This window comes from Lepidochelys kempii, chromosome 8 (genome assembly GCF_965140285.1).
Source record: "Lepidochelys kempii isolate rLepKem1 chromosome 8, rLepKem1.hap1, whole genome shotgun sequence".
NCBI lineage: Eukaryota > Metazoa > Chordata > Testudines > Cheloniidae > Lepidochelys > Lepidochelys kempii.
In genome coordinates this window covers 51254692-51276392 of record NC_136387.1, presented here as the reverse complement: position 1 = coordinate 51276392, position 21701 = coordinate 51254692, and the positions used below count along the sequence as shown (strand labels likewise).

General features: G+C 44.8%; 1 protein-coding gene across 3 annotated transcripts in view; it reads right to left on the bottom strand.

Annotated features, from left to right (window-relative positions):
- Nucleotides 1-15703, bottom strand: part of RASAL2 (RAS protein activator like 2) — a 275004-nt gene extending 259301 nt beyond the window's left edge. For all 3 annotated transcript variants that reach the window (XM_078854058.1, XM_073356489.1, XM_073356490.1), the window contains exon 1: nt 15304-15703. In XM_078854058.1, coding sequence (XP_078710184.1) covers nt 15304-15463 — 160 coding nt within the window. In that variant the 5' untranslated portion in view covers nt 15464-15703. The remainder of the gene's footprint in view (nt 1-15303) is intronic.
- Between the last annotated feature and the right edge of the window lie 5998 nt (nt 15704-21701).

The window sequence follows — 21701 nt, the reverse complement described above, 5'->3', positions numbered from 1 at the left end:
GTTCATGGGTCTTTAAATCTTTAATTTTGTATCTAAACAATTATGAGCCAAGCAGAAGAGAGTTCCTTTGTGGAAATCTCAATAAGTTACTTTTGGCTTAGATTGTATTTGTACTTTTCAAAAAGAAAAATAAACTAGTTTTTTGGGCCTCTGTTGTTAAGGGACAACTGAGCAAAGAAAGCCAGTCAATTCCTCTTTAAATAAATTCTAAACTGACAGCATTAGGGTTTGAGTTCAGATTTGAAAAGGGGCGGGGGGGAGAGAGGATAACAGATGGAATAGTGCCCACAATGGCTAGTCATAACATTAAGGGGAACATGATTATTCAGAGCTTTGGAATTGTGTGCCAGCTCTTCATTACAGCTTCTGTACAGTTTCCAAGTAAGAAAGGGGGATGGGAGAAAGGGTTTGGGCAGAGGGGGGTAGATACTGTAGAGAAGAATATAAAAATATTACTGTTTTCCTCAGGCTGGGACATGTACCTTCTATGATATTAAACTACATCAAAGTCCACAAAGCTACTACTGAAAGTGCTCATATTCCGTGCCCATTTTAGCAGCAGCCTTTAACTTGGCAATATCTGCCTTCAACATAAACAGCATCCCCCCTTCACCCAACACTCTGCAGGCAAGTGTCAGAGAGAAATATCTGGCCTGTCCAGCAGCCTAGCTGTTACACAATTTGATAGAATTTGGAGCCCAAGTGGAAACCAGAGTTCAGGTCTCCTGCTGAATTCTTTGCTGTCAGGCTAGCAGTGCCACTACCATGCTACAGAAGCAGCACACTGAGTCCTAGTGGAGAAGGCAGTCACTAGTGATCCCCCTTGACAACTCAGTCAGTAGAACTGCTCATGGGCTCTGGCAAGGGTGGCGGGGGTGTTTTACACTCACCTCCCTTCTGCCAGCCCAACATGCAGCAAAATAATTCAACCCTTGTATTTTGTTCTTCGTCTCTTTAAAACGGATTACAAATTGTATTAGGTTTTGAAAGAGCAGAATACAATCTTGGTTTGGGGGAAGGATTGAAGAGGGGTAGGTCGCTAGAAAGTCTCTTTTGATGACTAAGTGAAAAGCCAGTGCAAATCAGAGCTTGGAATAAAGTCATCTGACATCAACTAGCCCATTGGATCTCAAACTTTTGTACTGGTGACCCCTTTCACATAGCAAGCCCCTCAGTGCAACCCCCACTTATAAATTAAAAAACACTTTTTTGTATATTTAACACCATTATAAATGATGGAGGCAAAGTGGGGCTTGGGGTGGAGGCTGGCAGCTCACAACCCTCCATGTAATAACCCTGTGACCCCCTGATGGGTCCTGACCCCCAGTTTGAGAACTCCTTAACTAGCCTAAGGACTAAATTTACTAGCATTGGTGGCAGGGGGAGAAAAATATATCTGCGCCCCTGTGTCCTTTTCACATCCCCAATTCTGCCCCTTCCCAAGAATGGAGGGAAATGGAGGAACAGCAGAAGGGGTCCTTTTCCCAGCCATCTCCGATAGATGCCCAGTCTTTAGGTCTCAATCCTGCTGGTCACAGATTTCCCAAGCAGATCTAGTCCTCACATCCTCAAAAGTTCTGGTCCCCTTCAGCTGTGGTCTTGAGGCCCCAGGGTTCCCTGCTAGTCACTTCAAATGCTGTGGGGTCTGGCTTCCAAAGCAGGTCCCTCTAATGCTCAGCTCCTGGCTGGTCAGAGCCCAGCCTCCTGCATGTCACTTTGCCAGTTCACTGGAGTCCCACCTCCATCCCATCATGCTGTTGTATACATTCCTGCTCAGGGGAACAGTGAAACTGAGTGGTGAAGGGAAGGAGTGGCACCTAATTGTTATAGCCAAGAACTGCAAAAAACACTCTTCCCTCTATGCACTCAGGCTTTGTTGCTCCCAATACTGCTGAATACCTCTCCCATGCACTGAGCAACAGGGTTTTCAAACCCTCACTACCAATAAATGCAGCAATAGGATCCAACATATGCTGAAGTCACTGGGAGCTGGATCAAGACCTATGTCATGTTTCATACACAGCTCTACAACACGTACAGTGCTCTAGTCTTAGCCCTCTCCTGAGCAGAGATTACCAGTTATGCTGAATTGTGTTTTCATTTTATGACATTGGACAAATGTCAATCAGGGGCTTAGCTGGTCTACTCTATTGTCTTGCTCTATTGCCAGAAGCTGGGAATGGGCAACACTTGATGATTACCTGTTCTGTTCATTCCCTCTGGGGCAACTGACATTGGCCACTGTCAGAAGACTGGATAAAGAGCTAGATGGACCTTTGGTCTGATCCAGTATGGCTGTTCTTATTAAAACATGAAACCAGAATATTATGGCGTTTCCTAAAACACAATGCAGAAGTAAATAGAAAGAGAAAGCAAAGTAAAATAAAGTTTACTTGAAGATGGATGACTACATTAAGTACTGTGTTCAACTACATCTACTTTGTGAAATTACAGGAGTGAGCTACTATTTTCCAAGGTTATCCAATACCTTGAGATATTAATTCCTCCATGAGGCTTAACTAAAAGCTGTGTAGCTGTTGAACACTGCACAGCTGTACCACCTACACTGATTTCTCCAAGCGTCCTAGACAAATAATCACATGCCTGGTGCCCCAGATTCAAAGCAAAAGCCCCATAAGCTCACAAAAGATATGGCTCAGAGCCTTGAACCAAGTCACCACTGGAAGAAACTACAGAAAAGGGGAGTGGGGAGGAGGAAAAAGTACAGCCCAGGGTCAGAGTAATAGCAACCCCAAACTGGAGCGGCCTTAGGAGGACCCTTCTTTAGGCTGTGCAGGTGGCTGCAGCAACAGACAGGTGACACAGCTTGTCTCCGGAGAAAATAAGAAATGAGTCAACTTCCTTAGAGTACAAGGCTAACTGATTCACAGTAACAACAACAACAGCTTTGAAGAAACCAACACATCCCATTCACTCCACTTCCCCCTAAATTCACAATGATCAGCGATGGAGATCAGGAAGAAAAGAAGTTACCCTAAAAAAACACCTTCTATCCTGGGAGTAAGAGAAAGGCTACATAGAACTCATGTCCAAGTTTGCATCTACCTAAATTAAAAACACATTGGTTAAAATGGAAATCTACTAGTCAGACAAGATTTCTTTCTATGAAAGGAACATATCCATTTTGAAATACAGCAGAAACTGATCCTAAAGAGGTGAACATCAAGCAGATCATGAAGAAGCCGCATCAATAAACATCTGGAAAGAAAAAAGGGATGCTGTGTCAGCTGTGGACTCAAACAGTTATCATAAATAGATGTCAAAAGTACAGTTAACAACATTTTGTTTGGTAGGACATTTCAGGGACGAATACGAGTGAGTAGTAAGTGATGTACTCTACGTTTTCCTTTACAGATTGTTATTGTACCCAGCTTGAAACACTGCACTTTTTTTTAGTATGTATTCATAACCCATTTGATACTAGTCATTAAAAAAAGCTATTGATGAAATTTTACTGAATACCAGTCTCTTTCAAAAATATATAAGATTCTTCCCAAACTGCACTTAGCAGGCCCCAAAGTGGATAAGATGGATTTATAAATCGATTTTGTGTTTATAAGATATCTGGCTGACTGAATATGGCAGCTGAAATCTCTTATGGCTAAGGTGAAGCAGTAGCTAATGAAGCTTCAGCCTCTGCTGCAAACTGTTGCCAACCTGAGTATGTAAGAATCCAGTTTCTGTTTTCTACACCTAGAGGATCACTATAAAGTCATTTTCTTATGCTTTTTTAATGTCCAGGACCATGGCAGAGTTCACAGCACTGACCAGTGCATAACAGGAACACAATTAAATTAAATAATCTTTCAGTGAGGTTAAGTATCACAGTAGGCTGATTTCACCTTTAGAGAATTGGTTCATATCCCAATCAAAAGGAAAATGAGTTGGATGGTCTCCTCCTAGTCTCTAGTGGACATTTACACCAACTGACTACAGATTAGAATTCCTAAGAAAGATCATGCCGCACTTCCTAAGGCCCGTCTGTGCTGGAAAAGATGGTGTCTGCGGGATCTCTTTCTTAATTTGAGTAACTATATTTGGACAGAAAAATGAGAAAATACTAGCAATTTATGGAACAAGGCACAGTATAGAAAAGCTCTGTACACCCTTCCTGCACACAACTCTGCCAGTACACATGATCTTTACTTGCAATGCCATTTACTGCAGTGCTAGACCGCTCCAAGTGGAAAGGCTGTCAACTTTGGAAGACTGAAACACAACCTTTTGTTGCAGACAAATATCCACTTGGGTAAGGTCGAAAAATTCTTCTGCTGCCAACTTAAACTGGATTTAAATCCATTATCCTCAGAGAGGAAAGGCTACTTTACACCTGAATCCACTAGGTCTTGGCTCGTGGTGGAAGGAAGGACTCAATGGAATTCATGGAAATACTACCAAGTAAACAGGTTTCAGAGTAACAGCCGTGTTAGTCTGTATTCGCAAAAAGAAAAGGAGTACTTGTGGCACCTTAGAGACTAACACATTTATTTGAGATAAGCTTATGCTCAAATAAATTGGTTAGTCTCTAAGGTGCCACAAGTACTCCTTTTCTTTTTACCAAGTAAACAATCACCATCATCATACTTCATTGGCATGATGAGGTATGCAAGTGCTCACAACATGCTGCAGTGGGACAGATCCTTTTCATGTCCATATGTCATTACTATCTACTTCTGATAATAGCTGGGTAGCATAATACTATCCCTGTCTTCTCATTTCCAATTGTCAAAAGAAGCTATGAAGTATCTGTTGATTTGTAAACAAACATTAAAATGGAGACACAGTATGGTGTATTTGCTATTGCTAGATACATATCTGTAATGACGTAAATGGTGCTAGAAAAGCCTTAAACGAACAACCAATAAAAAAAATGCAGTGATATTCCATTGGGAATCAATACTGTATGTTTGCTGTGCATCTGTTGTATGGAATAAGTTTTTCACAGCCCTCTCAACCAATCTAGGAAACGTAACAAATCTGGCTATTTTGAAGCAGTCTCAGCTGCAGTCAGTTCACAGAGAACATGCCACTCAGTAAGCCTTCCATTTCATCTTACTTCATTTGCATTACTCTTGTTCCGTGCTATATTCCTAAACAAGATCAGACAAAATTCCCAACTACTGTGGAAAACTGCTGTCAGTCAAGCCTCCTGGCAAACACCACTGAATCTGAAAGCATTACCCACTGGCACAGGATCTAAAATGTCTGTAAAAAGATGTCAGGCATGTATGTCAAGTGATTTTGCCAGTATCATCTTTGCCTTAGGGTTTTAAATTCCAGTCTTGGTAGACAATATTATCAACAAATGTATCAAAGAAAAATTGTCCATTTATTTAGGAATGTATAAAATGCACCCCCATTAAGTGTCTGACCGGTCATACAAATGTAAGCAAACGTTGATCAATGTCAGCTGAACTGAGCTCCTTTATCATCACCTCAAATCAGTCCATTATCACTCTGAGTAGATAAGCTTTACACTGTGTCCTAAAGGTCAACAAACTTGGGCTTTGTTGGCTCAAAATTGGGGAATGCAAATACCTGAATTCCCAGCTGAGAACATCTCCCTTCCAGGGCTTAAATCTAGGGAGTGTTAGACGCTTTTCAGATGATTGTCCAGAGCTGTGACAGTACAAAGGGAAAGAAACAGATTTAAAGGCAGTCCCAAACATGAAACTATGTCATCTAAAACAGGCAAACAAAACACTGGATTAGGTCTCAGGAGATCAAAGTTCCATTGGCAAATTTCTTGCGTGTCCTTCGGCAAGTCACTTGATCTATTTGTGCCTTATTTACGCTATATCTACACCTGTCCAGTGGGTAGAATCCTTCTCTACTTCACAGCAACATTTTGAAGATAAATCCATTAATGTTTTTGAGGTGCTTAGATACTAGAGTGATGAATACCATAGATAAATTAGACATTTTCTCTACTCTCAGACACAGCATTATTAATAAAGAGCTCATCAGCTGCAACAACAATTAAATAATTGCTCAATACCTTGAAAAGACTCTGAATACTAGGCTCAACCCTCCACTTTTATGCAGAATCAAAAATCTCACTATTATTCAGTGTTCTGAGTAACACTGCAGTTCAACAGTTCCCCATCTATAGGGGGTTAAAGGGCTAGTGCACTAGTCTACTGTGCTAACATTACAAGATAAATAGGTGTGAAAAATAGCTCTCTATATCGAAAACCACCTAACCATCTCAATGGATGTGGGTAGCCAAAAAGCAAATACATTAAATTCTCAACTACCTATGCTATACAGAAATAGCAATTATCAAGAAAGACCCAACCACGCTCAGTTCCACCCACATTTCCTCTAAGTACCAGTAACAAAAGGCTACACACAGGATATATCCTCTTTAAGAGGAAATGGACAGTTAATTCATTATACTTCACTCACAGTTACGTGGAGACTTCCTCTTTTAGGAAACAAAATCCAAGAAAGGAAACGAAAAATAAATTTCCATGATTTCAAGCTTGTTCAACCCAACCCCCCTCAAAGTTCATATAGAATGAACCACTCGGCTGTCCATACAGTAGCACTGACCCTTTAACACCACAGGGAAAAGTTTGTGTAGGGGAAAACACCCTTTAGTGCAGTGACTGGAGAGCTGCCATCTAGCAACAACTCTGAGCCTTTCAGAGCTCTAAAAGCCTTACTGGCTTAATGAATGCTTCTTTTCTTCCCCCTTCCACTGGATTCCACAAAATGAAAAATCTCAGAACTGGCAAGATCACTGATGACAAAATGTCCAAAGATGGGGCAACATTCTTGCCAGTCCCAGAAAATCATACCTATTAGCTATGAAAACAACTCAAAACCATTACAGGAAAGACAACAACCTGGCAATACTATACTCCCAAATTCCCAGTCTTTATATTTTAATCACTGAAATCTTGTTAAGGTGAAATATCAAGAAAGAAAACAATGGACTTTGATGAAGCATTACCAACTGTTTGGGTGTGATAAAAAAATGCTAGTTTCCCAAGAAACTACCTAGAAGAATTGAAATCCTCATTTCCTCACATGTATTGCTAAATCACATCTCATTCCTTTACAAGACCTAAAAAAAACACACCAAACAAAAAATAAACTCTGTTCCTCTCCACCTCTGTCAAAACCCTTGGCTGTGCCATGGTCTTCTACCCCCTAGCCTACTACAACCTCCCTGACACTTACCTTGCACCTCTACAGTCTACCCAAAATAATGTCCCAAATTTGTCTTCCTCTCCCACCAGTCCTTTCACTGCCAGTATACCTCCTTCACATAAAATTCAAAAAATTTTTCATCCTCTCATTCAGTGTTCTGCACATCAAAATATTTTCTCCCATCTCTCTCCACAACCCCCTTTTCCAAAATGTGACACGGTTATCTTCCCCCTATGCTGGCCCTTCTCCTCGAATAACTTCCTAGAACTCAAAAAGAAAAGGAGTACTAGTGGCCCCTTAGAGACTAACCAATTTATTTGAGCATAAGCTTTCGTGAGCTACAGCTCATGAACTCCTGAGCCATGCAACCTCCATCAAGTTCTGCTTTTTATCTCTCCACAGCACACATTTTCACTCCCATCTTTGCTTTTAAAAACTTATTTGTATGCAAATTTTAAAATAGAATATTACATATACAATCAAAGAATAAGAGAACTTCATAATATTGTACTGCGTAATACTCTCTCTAGTTCCAATCCCATTGTCTGTTGTCATCTGTGTCATCAATCTAGACTACAAACTCCCTCAGGGCAAGGACTGTGTCTTTTGTCGGTAAAGCACCATGCATATCTATGTTGTAGCACTGGACAGATATCTATTTTTACTTATCAGCTTAAACAGAGGAAGTACTATATATTTTCTATCAAGCCATTAATGCATGCATCCTACTGTAGTGAAGAAAGAGGTGCTTGTAAGTTTTAATCAAGCCAAAAACTAGTCAAGGTGCACAAGTATTCTCATGCAAATCGGTATCAGACAGACTGCACATCTGCTGTTTTCCCAAAGTTTGCAGGATGAATGTGTTAGCTAAGCGCTGGCCAGAGCTTAAAGAATAGAGCCTAATTTTTAATGCTGTACAGCATTTAATACAGCATTCCCAGCTGTAAAAGTTTTCTTCAGAAGATAAAAGTTCACTAGTTTAGATTCTTTATTTCTATTTACTGGAGCACAAACGACTCCCTTCAGTTCCCAATGCTTACCTGATATTATTGATCATCTTGCTACTTCAACTTAGAAGGACAATACAAACTTGCTTTTTTAATTAACTAAAAAAATAAAATAAAAAAATTTTTTTTTTAAAATTACTTTTAATGAATTAAGAGATTTTATTTTCCCATGTTTAAAGACCACATACTGATCATCAACAATGGAAAAACTGAACATAAAGTGCTGTCAAAAAATGGAGCAAAATATTTTCCTATTACTCCATTCAGTTATAGTCATCTTAGGTGTTTACCGTGCTTACAAGTGATAGAAAACCCACACCATAGGCTTGTCTATACAATGCTTTAGTTTAGTCCATACTAGAGGGATGTAAATCTGAATCTGCCCTAAGTGACCCATGTGGACCCTGCTGGTGCACAGTACATTCCCTAGTGCATGTTATAACATGGTCTGTGGGACTAAATCACCTTGGAGGCAAACCCATTGTGATTTTCATGCTTGCTATGACCTTTTAAAATAGGGTTTTTTTTAAGGATTTTACACACACACACAGGAATAAAACAGAAATCTCAGCTACTTTTTATTGGCTCTATAAATATATCAGTTGAAAGGAATCCATGATCTCAGAGTAAGTCAATAGGTCACAGTTATGTTCCTCTTATCGTCTCTATTTTTTTCTATTGTTTAAAAATAGGAAACAGCAGCACACGAAAATGTTCAGACAAAGATAAATAGTCTGGCTGAAATACAAGAGTCGGGGAGCTAAAGTTTTAGAAAAAGAGTCATCCTAAATCTATCCCAACATGCCTAGATATTGTTGGGGCCTCCAAAGATTAAGAGTCATTTTAATATATGAAATGATATGTAATTCCTAGGAAAAAACACAACAAGACAAGACTCCAAGTCAGGCTAAACTCTGAATCACGCCATGTATTGATTAACGTTAATGTAACTAACATTCTCTGTGGTTCATCTTCTTAAACATAATAAGGTTAATTACTCCTATACTTAGCTTTATTGCAGAAAGAAATAGCAAGAAAGACTAGGCCAGATCCAGTCCTGAGACACACCAGCTTGATTCAAGGCTGTCAATACACCAGGAAAAGAACAGGGCTCCCAGTGATGGAAAGTCCACCTAGAATGGGTGTTGCAATAGCACAAAATGTCCTCATCTCTCACTCCCCTGAGCGCACTTGCAGCTGGCCAGTGGAGGCAGAACTGTCCATGAAATGGGTATAGCCAAATAAATCAGGGGACACAGTGGAGAATTCTCTGAATCAATCGAACATCAGATTTGTGACTGCAAGGGGAGGGCAGCAATAAATCCTCTCTGGGTACAGCTGTCCATTTGCAATTTGTATCAAGCTCGTTTATTTAAAACCTTCACTTAAATTAACCTCTCTTCTTTAGACGGCCATAAGGGACCTAACCTAACTATTTTTGCCTGTAATAAATGTAGCTCCTACTTCCTTTTCCATTTGATTCTCTTAAATTAGTTTTAACTAATATCTTATGGTAGCTCTTAAAGCCTACAACCAGGTTGGACCCCATGATGTTAGGCATTGTACAAAAACATCATAAATGACAGTCCGAAAGAGGCCTTATCCTCCCAACCCATTTGTGCCTTGTACCACAATTCTAGTTTTCTCTTTCATTTTGAATTAAAGTCAGTGCATCAGAAGAGGAACTTTTCCATAGGTTTTAGGTTATTCTTCCTTTTACATTTTAAAAATAAGTAATGGATTTTTCAGCCATCAGTATGCACAGAGGAATGAGGAACCCTTCAATCTGTGTAGCGAATACTCCCTTCCCCACCCTAGCAATCTCTTTTTCCACCATGCACAAAGGATGTGTACACAGCTCACAGGATTGGAGGAAGAGATGATGAAAGTGTCCTAGAATGCTGTGCATTAGCGCTTATACTATTGCTATCAAAAATATAGCTGCACCATTGTTGAAAAACAGAAAAGATGTTTCTTAAATGTAGATAAGATCAAAGAAGGAAACAATCAGCATGTAAAGATGAATATACAAGAATTAGCAGACACCTGTATGCTTTATTTTCTACACACATACACAAAATACTTTGATAATTCCAGTTTCATACATTTTTAATACCCTTGCTCTTCAAAATTAAGTTTAAAATTACTAACTTAAAAAAAATTTGACAATCATTATTGTAAAGTTTTCAACCTGATGAGACAGAAGATAAATCTGGCAAGATCTGATTCTTCCCCTACCACACAGGACATTTCATACAAATGCTGCAATTCTAGCTGTATAATTCATTGTTACACAGTCTATGGACAGTCAACCAGCCATACTGTTCAACATAATTGCTCATTTTTACTGTTGGTATTGAGGGTACAGAGAATTCAGCCTTAGTCTGTTTTTGTTTGTTTATTTATTTTGAATTAGAAGGGGGCCGATTTGAAACATCTGTAGGTGCTTTAGAATATCTTGTAAAGGGACATTTGTGTGTGTGTATAAGGGAAATATTATGGCTCTTAGTGAAGAAAAGACAGAATCTTTCCTCTTACCCAAACTGCTCACGTGCTATGACTCTAAAGCAAGACATCAACTAGTACACATCAGTTCTGTCTCAAAACTGGTTCCAGGAAACAGCATCCCACAATATGCACATAACTTGTGTTTCATGAACAATTAAAACTAGCATACTGACAAATAGCATATTTGCTATTACTGTCCGTTATTCAGATACCAAGCTCAGAGAAATCAGATTTCAGAATTAACATTGTCCTTGAGTAAGGCATTATATGTTAATGGATTTATGAGGTCATCAGCTATTCATTTAAGCATAAACTGTCAAACCTGCAAAAAACAGTGGAAAAAAGAAGCTAAAGATTAGCTCTTGAAGTTAACTCAGGAAATACAGAAATAGCTAGACTATGATTTAGATATATCACAGCGAGGATAGACAAGACCTGTGTCACTCTGCAATCACATCCCAGACATTGTAAAGTCCTACTGCATTCACATCATTGTCATACCACTTGCATAACACAAAGACCAATAATTATTGTATATTACGACTGAATCCTCTTCTCTGTGCTTACAGATGAAATTTTACCAGCTCCACAATTGGACCAGTTCCCCTAACAATCATGAATAAGCTCCGTGGATACATGCAAGCTGAACAGTATGTAGTTACCGAACAGAGATGCACAAAAATAATCAGATTTCAGTAAGAGGGCAGAGAACTCATTTGTTTTTAAATAATTATTTCCATTGTTTGAATTGTTTGAATCACTTCTCAGATCATTAACTTTCATTTTGAAAGGTTTCAGAATGGTAGCCGTGTTAGTCTGTATCAGCAAAAACAACAAGGAGTCCTTGTGGCACCTTAGAGACTAACAAATTTATTTGGGCATAAGCATTCATGGGCTAAAACCCACTTCAAGCTTATGCCCAAATAAATTTGTTAGTCTCTAAGGTGCCACAAGGACTCCTCGTTGTTTTCATTTTGAACAATCCAAAAGCATACTTTGTTGTGTTCATAAAAGCATTAAGAAAATAAATAGCTATTATGTAACTCCTCTTCTTGCCATGACAGAAAACTGTACTTAACATTTCACATTAGATATGCTTCCCACTCACTTATTCACAGTGAAATAGTTAGTATTAATTTATTAGACAACAGACAGTAAGGCTGGGCTTTCCCTTAGCTATGCCACTGTGCAAGTCTTTCTTCAACCAACTGTGCAAGTCTTTAATGCTATAAATAACTAAAATATGTTATACATTTGTCACTTGTAGATTTGAAATCCATATTTAGTTGTGTACAAACATGGCATTGCTTCAATTTGACTTACTGCCCACAAACTTAGTCAGATCAGTCTGTGAAAGGATCACAAGCAATAGTAAGCAGGCCGAAATATTTGTTTACTATCTAAACAAAATGCAGTTCTGCAGGGAGGAAGAGAAGACAATACTACCATCAGATCTCTTCATCTGAAGACAAGAACTAGTAATTACTTAGTTTTGATAACAACTAAAGAAAGCCCTGCAGCCCTTGGGTTACAAAATTCACTTTTATTGAACAATCACGTGTGAATACATCACTAACTTCCATAGCTTTTGAGCCAGTTGTACTGGTACACAGGCAAATCAGACTATTTCTGCCTGCACATGTGTGTCAGACATCACAAAACAGGATGTACACTGTGACTTTATCAACAACTAACGTTTTACACCATGGCTAATTTTGAAATTGCATTACTGTTTCCACTAATACCCAAGGTTATATCCTGTAACAATCAGATTGTCTGGTGCCAGACATTCTCCCCACAAGTACATTCTCATTTTGCTCCACAACTTGACCTTAAGAAAAATTCTAAACAAGTATACAGCTCAGTGCTAAACTGCTCTCTTCTGTACTCTGTTCACACTAACTTTCTAAAAAAAACCTCCATTATGTTCTGTAATCACTAACACATGAAACTGATACTACTGAAAGGAAAGAGTTATCGGTGTAACTATGTTGTTAAGCACCACTTTGTGTAGTACTATAAAAGACACAAGACAACAATCATCTAATCTCCCAGCACTGTCTACTAACGGTTTCAATATGAAGGATGAAGATCTTTTGGATATGATGCATCTTCCATAGGAATCATGGCCTGATTTACCCACTGATACCTGTCAAAGACCAACTTTGGTGGTACCCACTAAAACTAAGAGCTGACAATTGTTTCTCAGCCACTAGGTATTCTCAGGCATCCTGGAAATAACATGTTTCTGCTTCAGGAGCCATGCTACTAGCTGACACACAGAGAATGACACTCGCATCAAAGACCTCTTGTTCCTAACCATGTAGACTATGAACAAGTTGGGAAGTCTGGTCAGGATTCAGAGGGATAAAATTAGTGTCCTCTAGAGCAGTGCTTCTCAAGCTATCTGATGTGGGGGACCAGCAATTTTTTTTTCCGATGTGCACGCAAACTGGCAGCCGATGGCTCGCGGACCGGCACCACTTTGAATAGCACTGCTCTAGAGTGAAACCGTGAGGATAAGAGAGGTTCGGATTTAATCAAGAACCTGTGAAGCCCTTTGAGTTGTGTTAGGTAGAAGTAATATAGCAACTATGTACTCAAATATTGCAACCATTAAGAGCACAAGACACGTTTGGATTGTCAAGTATTTCCCTAGAGGGAAAGCAAGATCCTGGCTGGAGTAATCTTCACTCAGAGGCAAGTAACAGGAGTAACTATGGTGAGATGCTTTGAGCAAATAGAAGGGAAGGCAGGACTACAGAAAGACAAATAAAACACTATTCCACTATTTAGACACTGGTCAAGAGACTCGAGTTTCATGATGTTTCAACTTAGAGCATATACTCCTGCTAAAAACAAAATCAGAACCCGGGAATAGGCTGGGCATACAAGTCAGGTTTATTTTAGGAGGTTACATACCAGGGAGGGTTTGAGAAAGAATAGGAAATAACACTGGGTCTTGTACAGCAGCCAGTTTGCTAAAGATTGTAATATCCTTTTCCAGACTTTCATCAACCTTTACTATAAATAATAGAGATGTCAGTTTAATATACAGCAGTAACTATGGAGCCACAGGACCAACCATATCAGTATCTTCCAAGCCTTTAGTAATTCATTAATAGTAATCAGAAACCCTGCTGGCAAGGGGAGCAAATGAAGCACTGTGCACACTTGTGTCCTATACGTGACTACTAGCAACACAAAAGGTTTACGTGTAGATTGTTGCATGATAACATCTTTGTATTTGTTGGATCCTAGGGTACTTTATAAGTCAAATACAGGATGTTCAAATTAAAGTCACAGTACAACGGGTTTCAACGTGCACTGCTAAGCATAAACATCTTGACATTTTAGCATGGGGGGGGGGGAATCACAGGGTATTTTAACTAGTGCTTCCTGCCAACAACTTTGTAAAACTGCTGGTTTTAAAAGCCTATTTTTTTTCCTCGGTGGGAATTATAAATTGCTGCTAATCAGAACTCTTTATCTAGGGACATTCAACAGTTGCAATCACCAGAAAAGAAGGATGACTGCAGAAACTAGAAATTTTCGTCTGTTCATCACTTTTCAACCTGCTGCCGAATCTCTGATGGAATCCCTCGCCAGCCACTTGACAAAGGGGACTGTAAACAATAGCACATTCTGAAACCTAATCTGTAGGGCTGTTTCTGACAACAGAGTTCACAGCTGAACAGAGCTGCTCTTTTAAGGGCGGGGGGGGGGAGATGGGGAGAGAGCAGAGGCTGCGCCAGGAGTTTAGCTTTACATACATACTCTCTGTCTCTAAGTTACTCTGTTTTCATTATTCACTTGCAAAGAGTTGACTGCAGAGAAGGCTCCAAGCAGCTTCTCAACCCTCAGACATCGTTTATATTGCTTTGGTTTGATGTCAGCTACAGCTTCACAGTAACAGGCAAGAAAGCACCTGCATAAACGTGATTTCAGCAGGAGCGCAACACCACTCCTCCCCAGTATCTGAGGGGAGACCTCCTCCCGCCGCCCCATGAGCTTCCAAAATTCTGGGGCGTGCGACAACGACTCTGGTTTCCAGCCTCTTCGCCGTCCCCGTACGTGCGCCCAGAGCCCATGAAATTGAACCAAAGGTTTGCGCGGAGGCACAGCTCCCATGGGCAACAGCGTGCCCGAGGGGCTGCCCGGTGAGCACGGGGGGAGCGGGGACGCAAGGCGCAGCGGGGGCGGGGGGTTGCCCGCTGAACACGGGGGCGCTAGGCGCAGCGGGGGGCTGCCCGGTGAGCACGGGGGGAACGGGGACGCAAGGCGCAGCGGGGGCGGGGGGTTGCCCGCTGAACACGGGGGCGCTAGGCGCAGCGGGGGGCTGCCCGGTGAGCACGGGGGGAGCGGGGACGCAAGGCGCAGCGGGGGCGGGGGGTTGCCCGCTGAACACGGGGGCGCTAGGCGCAGCGGGGGGCTGCCCGGTGAGCACGGGGGGAGCGGGGACGCAAGGCGCAGCGGGGGCGGGGGGTTGCCCGCTGAACACGGGGGCGCTAGGCGCAGCGGGGGGCTGCCCAGTGAGCACGGGGGGAGCGGCGGCGGCGCTAGGCGCAGCGGGGGGAGGGGTTGCCCGGTGAACCCGGGAGCTCCTCACCGTAGACCCGGGCCCAGCCCTGCTGCTGGCACACCGACTCCAGCAGGATCCGGTCCATCACGCCCGCAGCGGCTCCGTCCAGCTCCTCCGGCTCCTGCCCCGCGAAGGGCTCCTGCCCCCAGGGCGCGGGCTCGCCGGGGGCGCCCGGGGGCGGCTCCATGCTGCTGGGGGCGGGCCGCCCGCTCGCTCCGGCCCGGACCCGGCTGCTGCCCTCGTGCCCCCGCTCACTGGGCGCCCCGGCCCGGGTCCATCCCTCTGGTCCAGCTCGCTCCCGGCCAGGCCCGGCCCCACGTCTCCCCTCCGGCCACGGCTCGCGCAGGGGCCGCCGCTGGCTCGCGCTCCCTCTCCGGCGGCGGCGGCTCGGCTTCTCCCAGAGACCGGGCGGCGGCGGGCGGCATCCCAGGGAGATAGGCAGGAGCAGCGGAGAGCCGAGCGCCCGGCCGCATGGACAAGCAGCGGCCGGAGCAAAGCCTCCGCCAGCCCAAAGCAATCGCCCTCCGAGTCATCCACCAGCATTTAGGCGGCTGCTGCTGCTCCGAGAAGGGGAAAGGTGAGGGGACGGGACACACCAGCTGCAGGGTCCCGGGGTTACACCACAGGGAGCAGCTCAGCGCCCGCTTGTCAGAGTCAGGCAATCCCAAACCAGCGCCTCCCTCCTCATCCGCACCATGGGGAGGTCCCGTCCAAATCCCAGTTTTGCATCTCAGCCCCCTCTGCCTGCTCCATGTGCTGAGAAACCCAGTAGCTCAGCTGGACTGTCCCTGGCCTAGCGCACTGAGAGGGAGGGAGGCAGGCTCCCCATTGGCAAGTCATTACTCACTCCCGGTTTCCCCGACATATCCCTCATTCCAAGGGTCACGATGCCCTGGGGCATCCCTGAAGCCAGACAAATCAATGGCACAAGCACCAGCCTCACAGCTGCAAAAATTTTCCTTTCATCCACAGTCCATGCTACGTTATCTGGGCATTAGCCATCTCTGGACGGCATGGCTGTAATGCACTCTGCGTGGGACAACATCTGGAGGCGGGTCAGACACAGAAGCTAGGGCAGAACGTGGGGTCTTTGACAATGATGCTCATTATCCAAAATGTTAAGTAGTCATTGCAGTTAAATAGCTGCTAACAACAACTAAAGGTACGTCTACACTGGCAAAGTTATAGCGCCATCAGTTAACAGCGCCGCTCAGAGAGCACCGAAGGAAAACCTCTGTTGCATGTTCACACTGTCAGCTGCCTGCACAATCGCGTGTTCACACTTGCAGCGCTCTTAGGAGAGGTGCACTCTGAGCAGCTATCCCACAGAGCACCTCTTTCTCATTTGCCACTAAGACTTGTGGGAAGGCGGAAGGGGTCACGGGGCATCCTGGGTCCTGTCCCAATGCCCAGTGATGCATCGCTTCGCATCCCAGCAATCACTGTGCTTCCATACGCATTTGGCGACATCTTTCAACAGTTTGTGTATTGCTCGCCCTGCCCCGCCTCTTCCTGGCTGCAGGAATGGATCCCAAGCTGTTGACAGGAATGTTGTTCACACTGACCAACACATCACAAGTGGCAGTGGAGTTATTCCTTAAACTACAAAGGCAAGAGGAGTGCGACATTGATCTCTCCACAAGTAGTAGCTACGACACGAGATTTCTTGTGGCATTCATGGAGGTGCTGACCACTGTGGAAAGCTGCTTTTGGGCTCAGGAAACAAGCACTGAATGGTGGGATCACATCGTCATGCATGTGTGGGATGATGAGCAGTGGCTGCAGAACTATTGCATGAGGAAAGCCACAATCATGGGACTGGTGATGAGCTCGCACCAGCCCTGTGGCGCAAGGACATGAGAATGAGAGCTGGTTAGCGACTGATCGGTAGCAGTCTGGAATAGCCAGCTTCCACAGCTCCTTCACTTTGACCCTGCACTGCAGTGTGTCCCAGTCGTGGCCCTTTTCTATCATGCATCTAGAAATCTGTCCGTGGGTATCAAAATTCCGATGGCTGGAGCGCAGCTGGGACTGCACTGCCTCCTCTCCCCAAATACCGATGGGGTCCAGCAGCTTGGCCTTGCTCCAAGCGGGGGATCGCCTGGTGCGTGGAGCAGGCATGGCCACCTGTAGAGATGCGCTGAGAATACTGCACGCATCACCAAGCAAATGGGAAGGGGACTTTCAATTTTGCAAAGGAATGTACGGGGTTGGTCACCTGAGGGTAGGGCAGTAGAGTTCAAACCGATGGCCAGAGAGGTGAGAACAGGCATTGTGGGACACCTCCCGGAGGCCAATCGCAGCGCTTTAATCACCACGGTGTCGACATTGGCACTGCAGCACTGTAGCCATGGTGCAGAAAACTGTACGCCTCTCCTCAAGGTGGTTTTTTCAGAGCGCTGCATCTGTGCAGTTTCTGCGCACTAAGTGGCTTGGCAGTGTGTACACCTCGGGAGTTACAGTGCTCAAAGTTGCTTTACTGTGCACAAACTTGCCAGTGTAGACAGGGCCTAAGGGTATGTCTTCACTAGCAAGGTGGCTGTGTAGTCGTGGCACCAGCGCTGGGAGAGAATCCTCCCAGCTCCATAAAAAGAAAAAACACCTCCACGAGGGGCGTAACTACCAGTGCTGGGGGCGTGCCCCAGCGCTGGGGCACTGTCTACACTGGCGCTTTACAGTGCTGAAACTTGCTGCACTCGAGGGTGTTTTTTCACACCCCTGAGCGAGAAAGTTGCGGTGCTGCAAATTGTCAGTGTAGACAAGCCCGAAATAAGAGAAGATTTTTAAATAGTCTCACCAGCAGTCCCTTCCTCTCTATTGTTCAAATTTCATTCCTGGCTCTTGTGAGATCACCATTTCACTAATGCTCCAGTAGTCATAGAGTCTTCGACTTCTAGGGTAGGCAAGACCTGAATTTTGAATATAAAAACCAAGCATAGCCAACCTCTCTTTATTAAAGAGAGAGAGAGACAAAACAACCTTTCAATCTTTCTTTAATAATCATAAAGAAGTAAAAAAAGAACACACAGAGACCCCCTCTTTTGCAGATTCCCTAAGCCAGGGGTGGGCAAACTACGGCCCGCAGGCCAGATCCAGCCCGTCAGGGCTTTGGATCCGGCCCGCGGGATTGTCCCCCGTGGTGCCGCAGGCCCCGCACCGTTCTCAGAAGCAGCCGGCACCTCGTCCCTGCAGCCCAGGGGGGCGGAGGGCAGAGGGCTCCATGTGTTGCCCTTGCCTCCAGGCACTGCCCCCTGCAGCTCCCATTGGCCGGGAACGGGGAACCGCAGCCAATGGGAGCTTCAGGAGAGGTACCTGGAGGCGCGGCAAGGGCAGTGCACAGAGCCCTGTGCCCCCTGCTTCCCTCAGCGGCTGCGCAGGGATGTGATTCTGGCTGCTTCCCAGAGCGGCACAGCGTGGGGCCAGGGCAGTAGGCAGGGAACCTGTCCTGGCCACGGTGCGCACCGCTGCCACCCCAGAGCCGCTTTAGGGAAGCAGTGCCGGGCCAGAGCCCCATCTCCCTGCCTGCACCTCACCCCCCAACTCCCTGCCTGCACCTCACAACCCTCATGCAGCCCAACTCCCTGCCCTGAGCCCCTTGCTGCACCCTGCACCCCCGTGCACCCTAACTCCCTGCCCTGAACCCCTTGTCACACCCCGCACCCCTCCTGCACCCCAACCCCCTGCCCTGAGCTCCCTCCTGCAGTCTGCACTCCTCCTGCACGCAGCCCCCTCCTGCACTCTGCACCCCAACCCCCTTCCCTGAGCCCCCTCATACACCCCGCACCTCTCCTCTGCCCCAATCCCTTGCCCTGAGCCTGTTCCTGCACCCCACACCACCTCCAACACCCTGCACTCCCTCCCACACCCCAACCCCCTGCCCCGGCCCCGGCCCTACATACAATTTCTCCACCCAGATCATAGAATCATAGAATATCAGGGTTGGAAGAGACCTCAGGAGGTCATCTAGTCCAACCCCCTGCTCATAGCAGGACCAATCCCCAATTTTTGGCCCAGATCCCTAAATGGCCCCCTCAAGGATTGAACTCATAACCCTGGGTTTAGCAGGCCAATGCTCAAACCACTGAGCAGATGTGGCCCTCGGCCCAAGAAGTTTGCCCACCCTTGCCCTAAGCAATATGTCACATAAAACCTATAATGTCCGTTTCTGATCTGCACTGGCTGCCTGTAGATTTCCAGCTGATATTCAGGATGTTGGTTTTAACCTATAAAATCCTAACTAGTTTGAGATGGTTATCTGCAGTCCACTGCTACATTTTTAAACATCTATTTAAGTGCAATTACATGCTTGGCTATATGTTTTAACCTTCCATACCCATCCCAAATGTTTGAAAGAAAAGGTGCAATTTGGAGTACAGGTGGGATGGGAAGGTCTTTGAATTGTTTCAGTTTATTGCTATTAATGGAGGAAGGCTTTGTTGTTTGTTTGTCCTGAATGTCCATGTATTTCACTGATCTCATTAAGTGTATAAGAAAGTGTATAAAAGTGCCCATGGCTTAAGGTGGATGCTTAAGCAATTAAAATAAATGGTTGTAAACATACTATATATATGTATGATATATATACAGTAGTCTTTCTTTTCTTGAATGATACATTGTAATTTCAGTTTTCTTTTTATGTCTGCTTTCTGTTCCCTCGCTACCTTGTGATCAATACAAACTGGTTGACTTCATTCACTCATATAGATTCAGCTATTATCTCTGTGCTGATGATTTACAAATCTGCCTGTCTCTCCAACCTTTTTCCTGGGTGACTCACCCACAATTCAAGGTCACCATGGCTAAGGGTTTGTCTCTACACAGAGTTTTGGTATTGCTTGGCTTGAAAACAGTACAGTTAAAGAAATACAATCCCCTAGTGTGGCTACAGTTATACTGGTATAAAGGTGCCTTCTTATATCAATATAGCTTTTCCACATACATTTACAAATTTAACTATTTTGCTAAAAAAGAATCACATCCCTAACCAAAATAGTTAAACTGGTACAAAAACTCTGCATAGTCCAGGCCTATCACTGAGCTGCTTGTGCAGAATTAATTCCTGCACCAGCACAGGCACAAAGGAAAAGCAGTTTACACAGCTATGAAGACTGACCTATCTTGCATCTCTGCTTCAAAGGCCCCTACAGGACATCTCTTCTTTACTCCTGCTCACCCCACCTGAGGACATGCCCTCCATCTTGGCTCCTGGGTGACCTGGGCACTGGGAAGGGGGGAGTGTTCACGCTAGCCTTGTGGGCCCTTTATGCCAGCCTAGTTGGCATAAAAAGACTGTGGTGCAATGATGAATAGGGACTCTAATTTTTCATCCTAAATCCTCTCCACACCTACTCCATTACTGTTGACACACACAGACACACCCTCCCTCCCCCTTATCCCGGCTCATAACCTTGGGTCATTAAACAGTAAGGTCTTCAATGCTTCCCCCTAATTTCTCCCCCAGAAGGCTGCTTCTCCCTTTCAGCCTCCCAGAGACTGATGTAAGTTCCTTGCCCAACAGCAGCTCAGTGGTCCCTTCCCCTGCTTCCTGCCAGCTGCCTCTCTCTCTCAACAGCAGCTGGCAGCAGCTCAGTGAACAGCTGAGAGGTAGCTGAAGGGGAAGAGACAGGAGCTGCTGTGGAAACTGAGAACAGAGGAGAAGCAGGCAGGGAAGGAGGGAAGGATGTGGCTGCTGAGCTGCCGCCAAGAGAAAGAAACAGCAGCATTTTAAATAGCTTCCTAGTGCTGCCCCATCTTCCTGTGACATTGGCTGGAACACCGGTTACTCAGCACTGTCCTGGCCATGTCAGGACTGGTTGATGGTCTGGGTTTAATCAACACACTCTTTTAGAATTTTAAATGGGAGTTCTACACCTAGCTGACTGCCATAAGAACATAAGCACGGCCAGACTGGGTCAGGCCAGTGGTCCATCTAGCCCAGTACCCTGTCTTCTGACACTGGCCAATGCCAGGTACTTCAGAAGGAATGAACAGAACAGGGCAATCATTGAGTGATCCATCCCCTGTCGTCCAGTCCCAGTATCTGGCTGTCAGAAGCCATGATGGAGATGGTCAGGTCTAGTAGTCAGAGCCAGAAATCAGCACCAGAATCAGGAGTCCAGAGCAGGGTGGGAGTGAAGTGAGAGCAGGGCTGGAGCAAGAGCAAGAGCAAGGGTGGAGCAGGCTAAGGCTTGAGGAGTCTGTTGCCAATATCAGACAAGAAAGAGTCCCAAGCCCTAGAGCAACAGCAAACAGAGTAAGATGCTCATCCTCTGGTGAGCTTTATATACCTGCCCTGAGAATCACCAGACTAGTTCCTGGCTTGTGGATTGGCAGAGCCTAGCACAGGGTGACTCCTCATCTTACACTGGCTGTCAGAGGTTTAGGGACACCGAGAGCACGGGGTTATATCCCTGACCATCTTGACT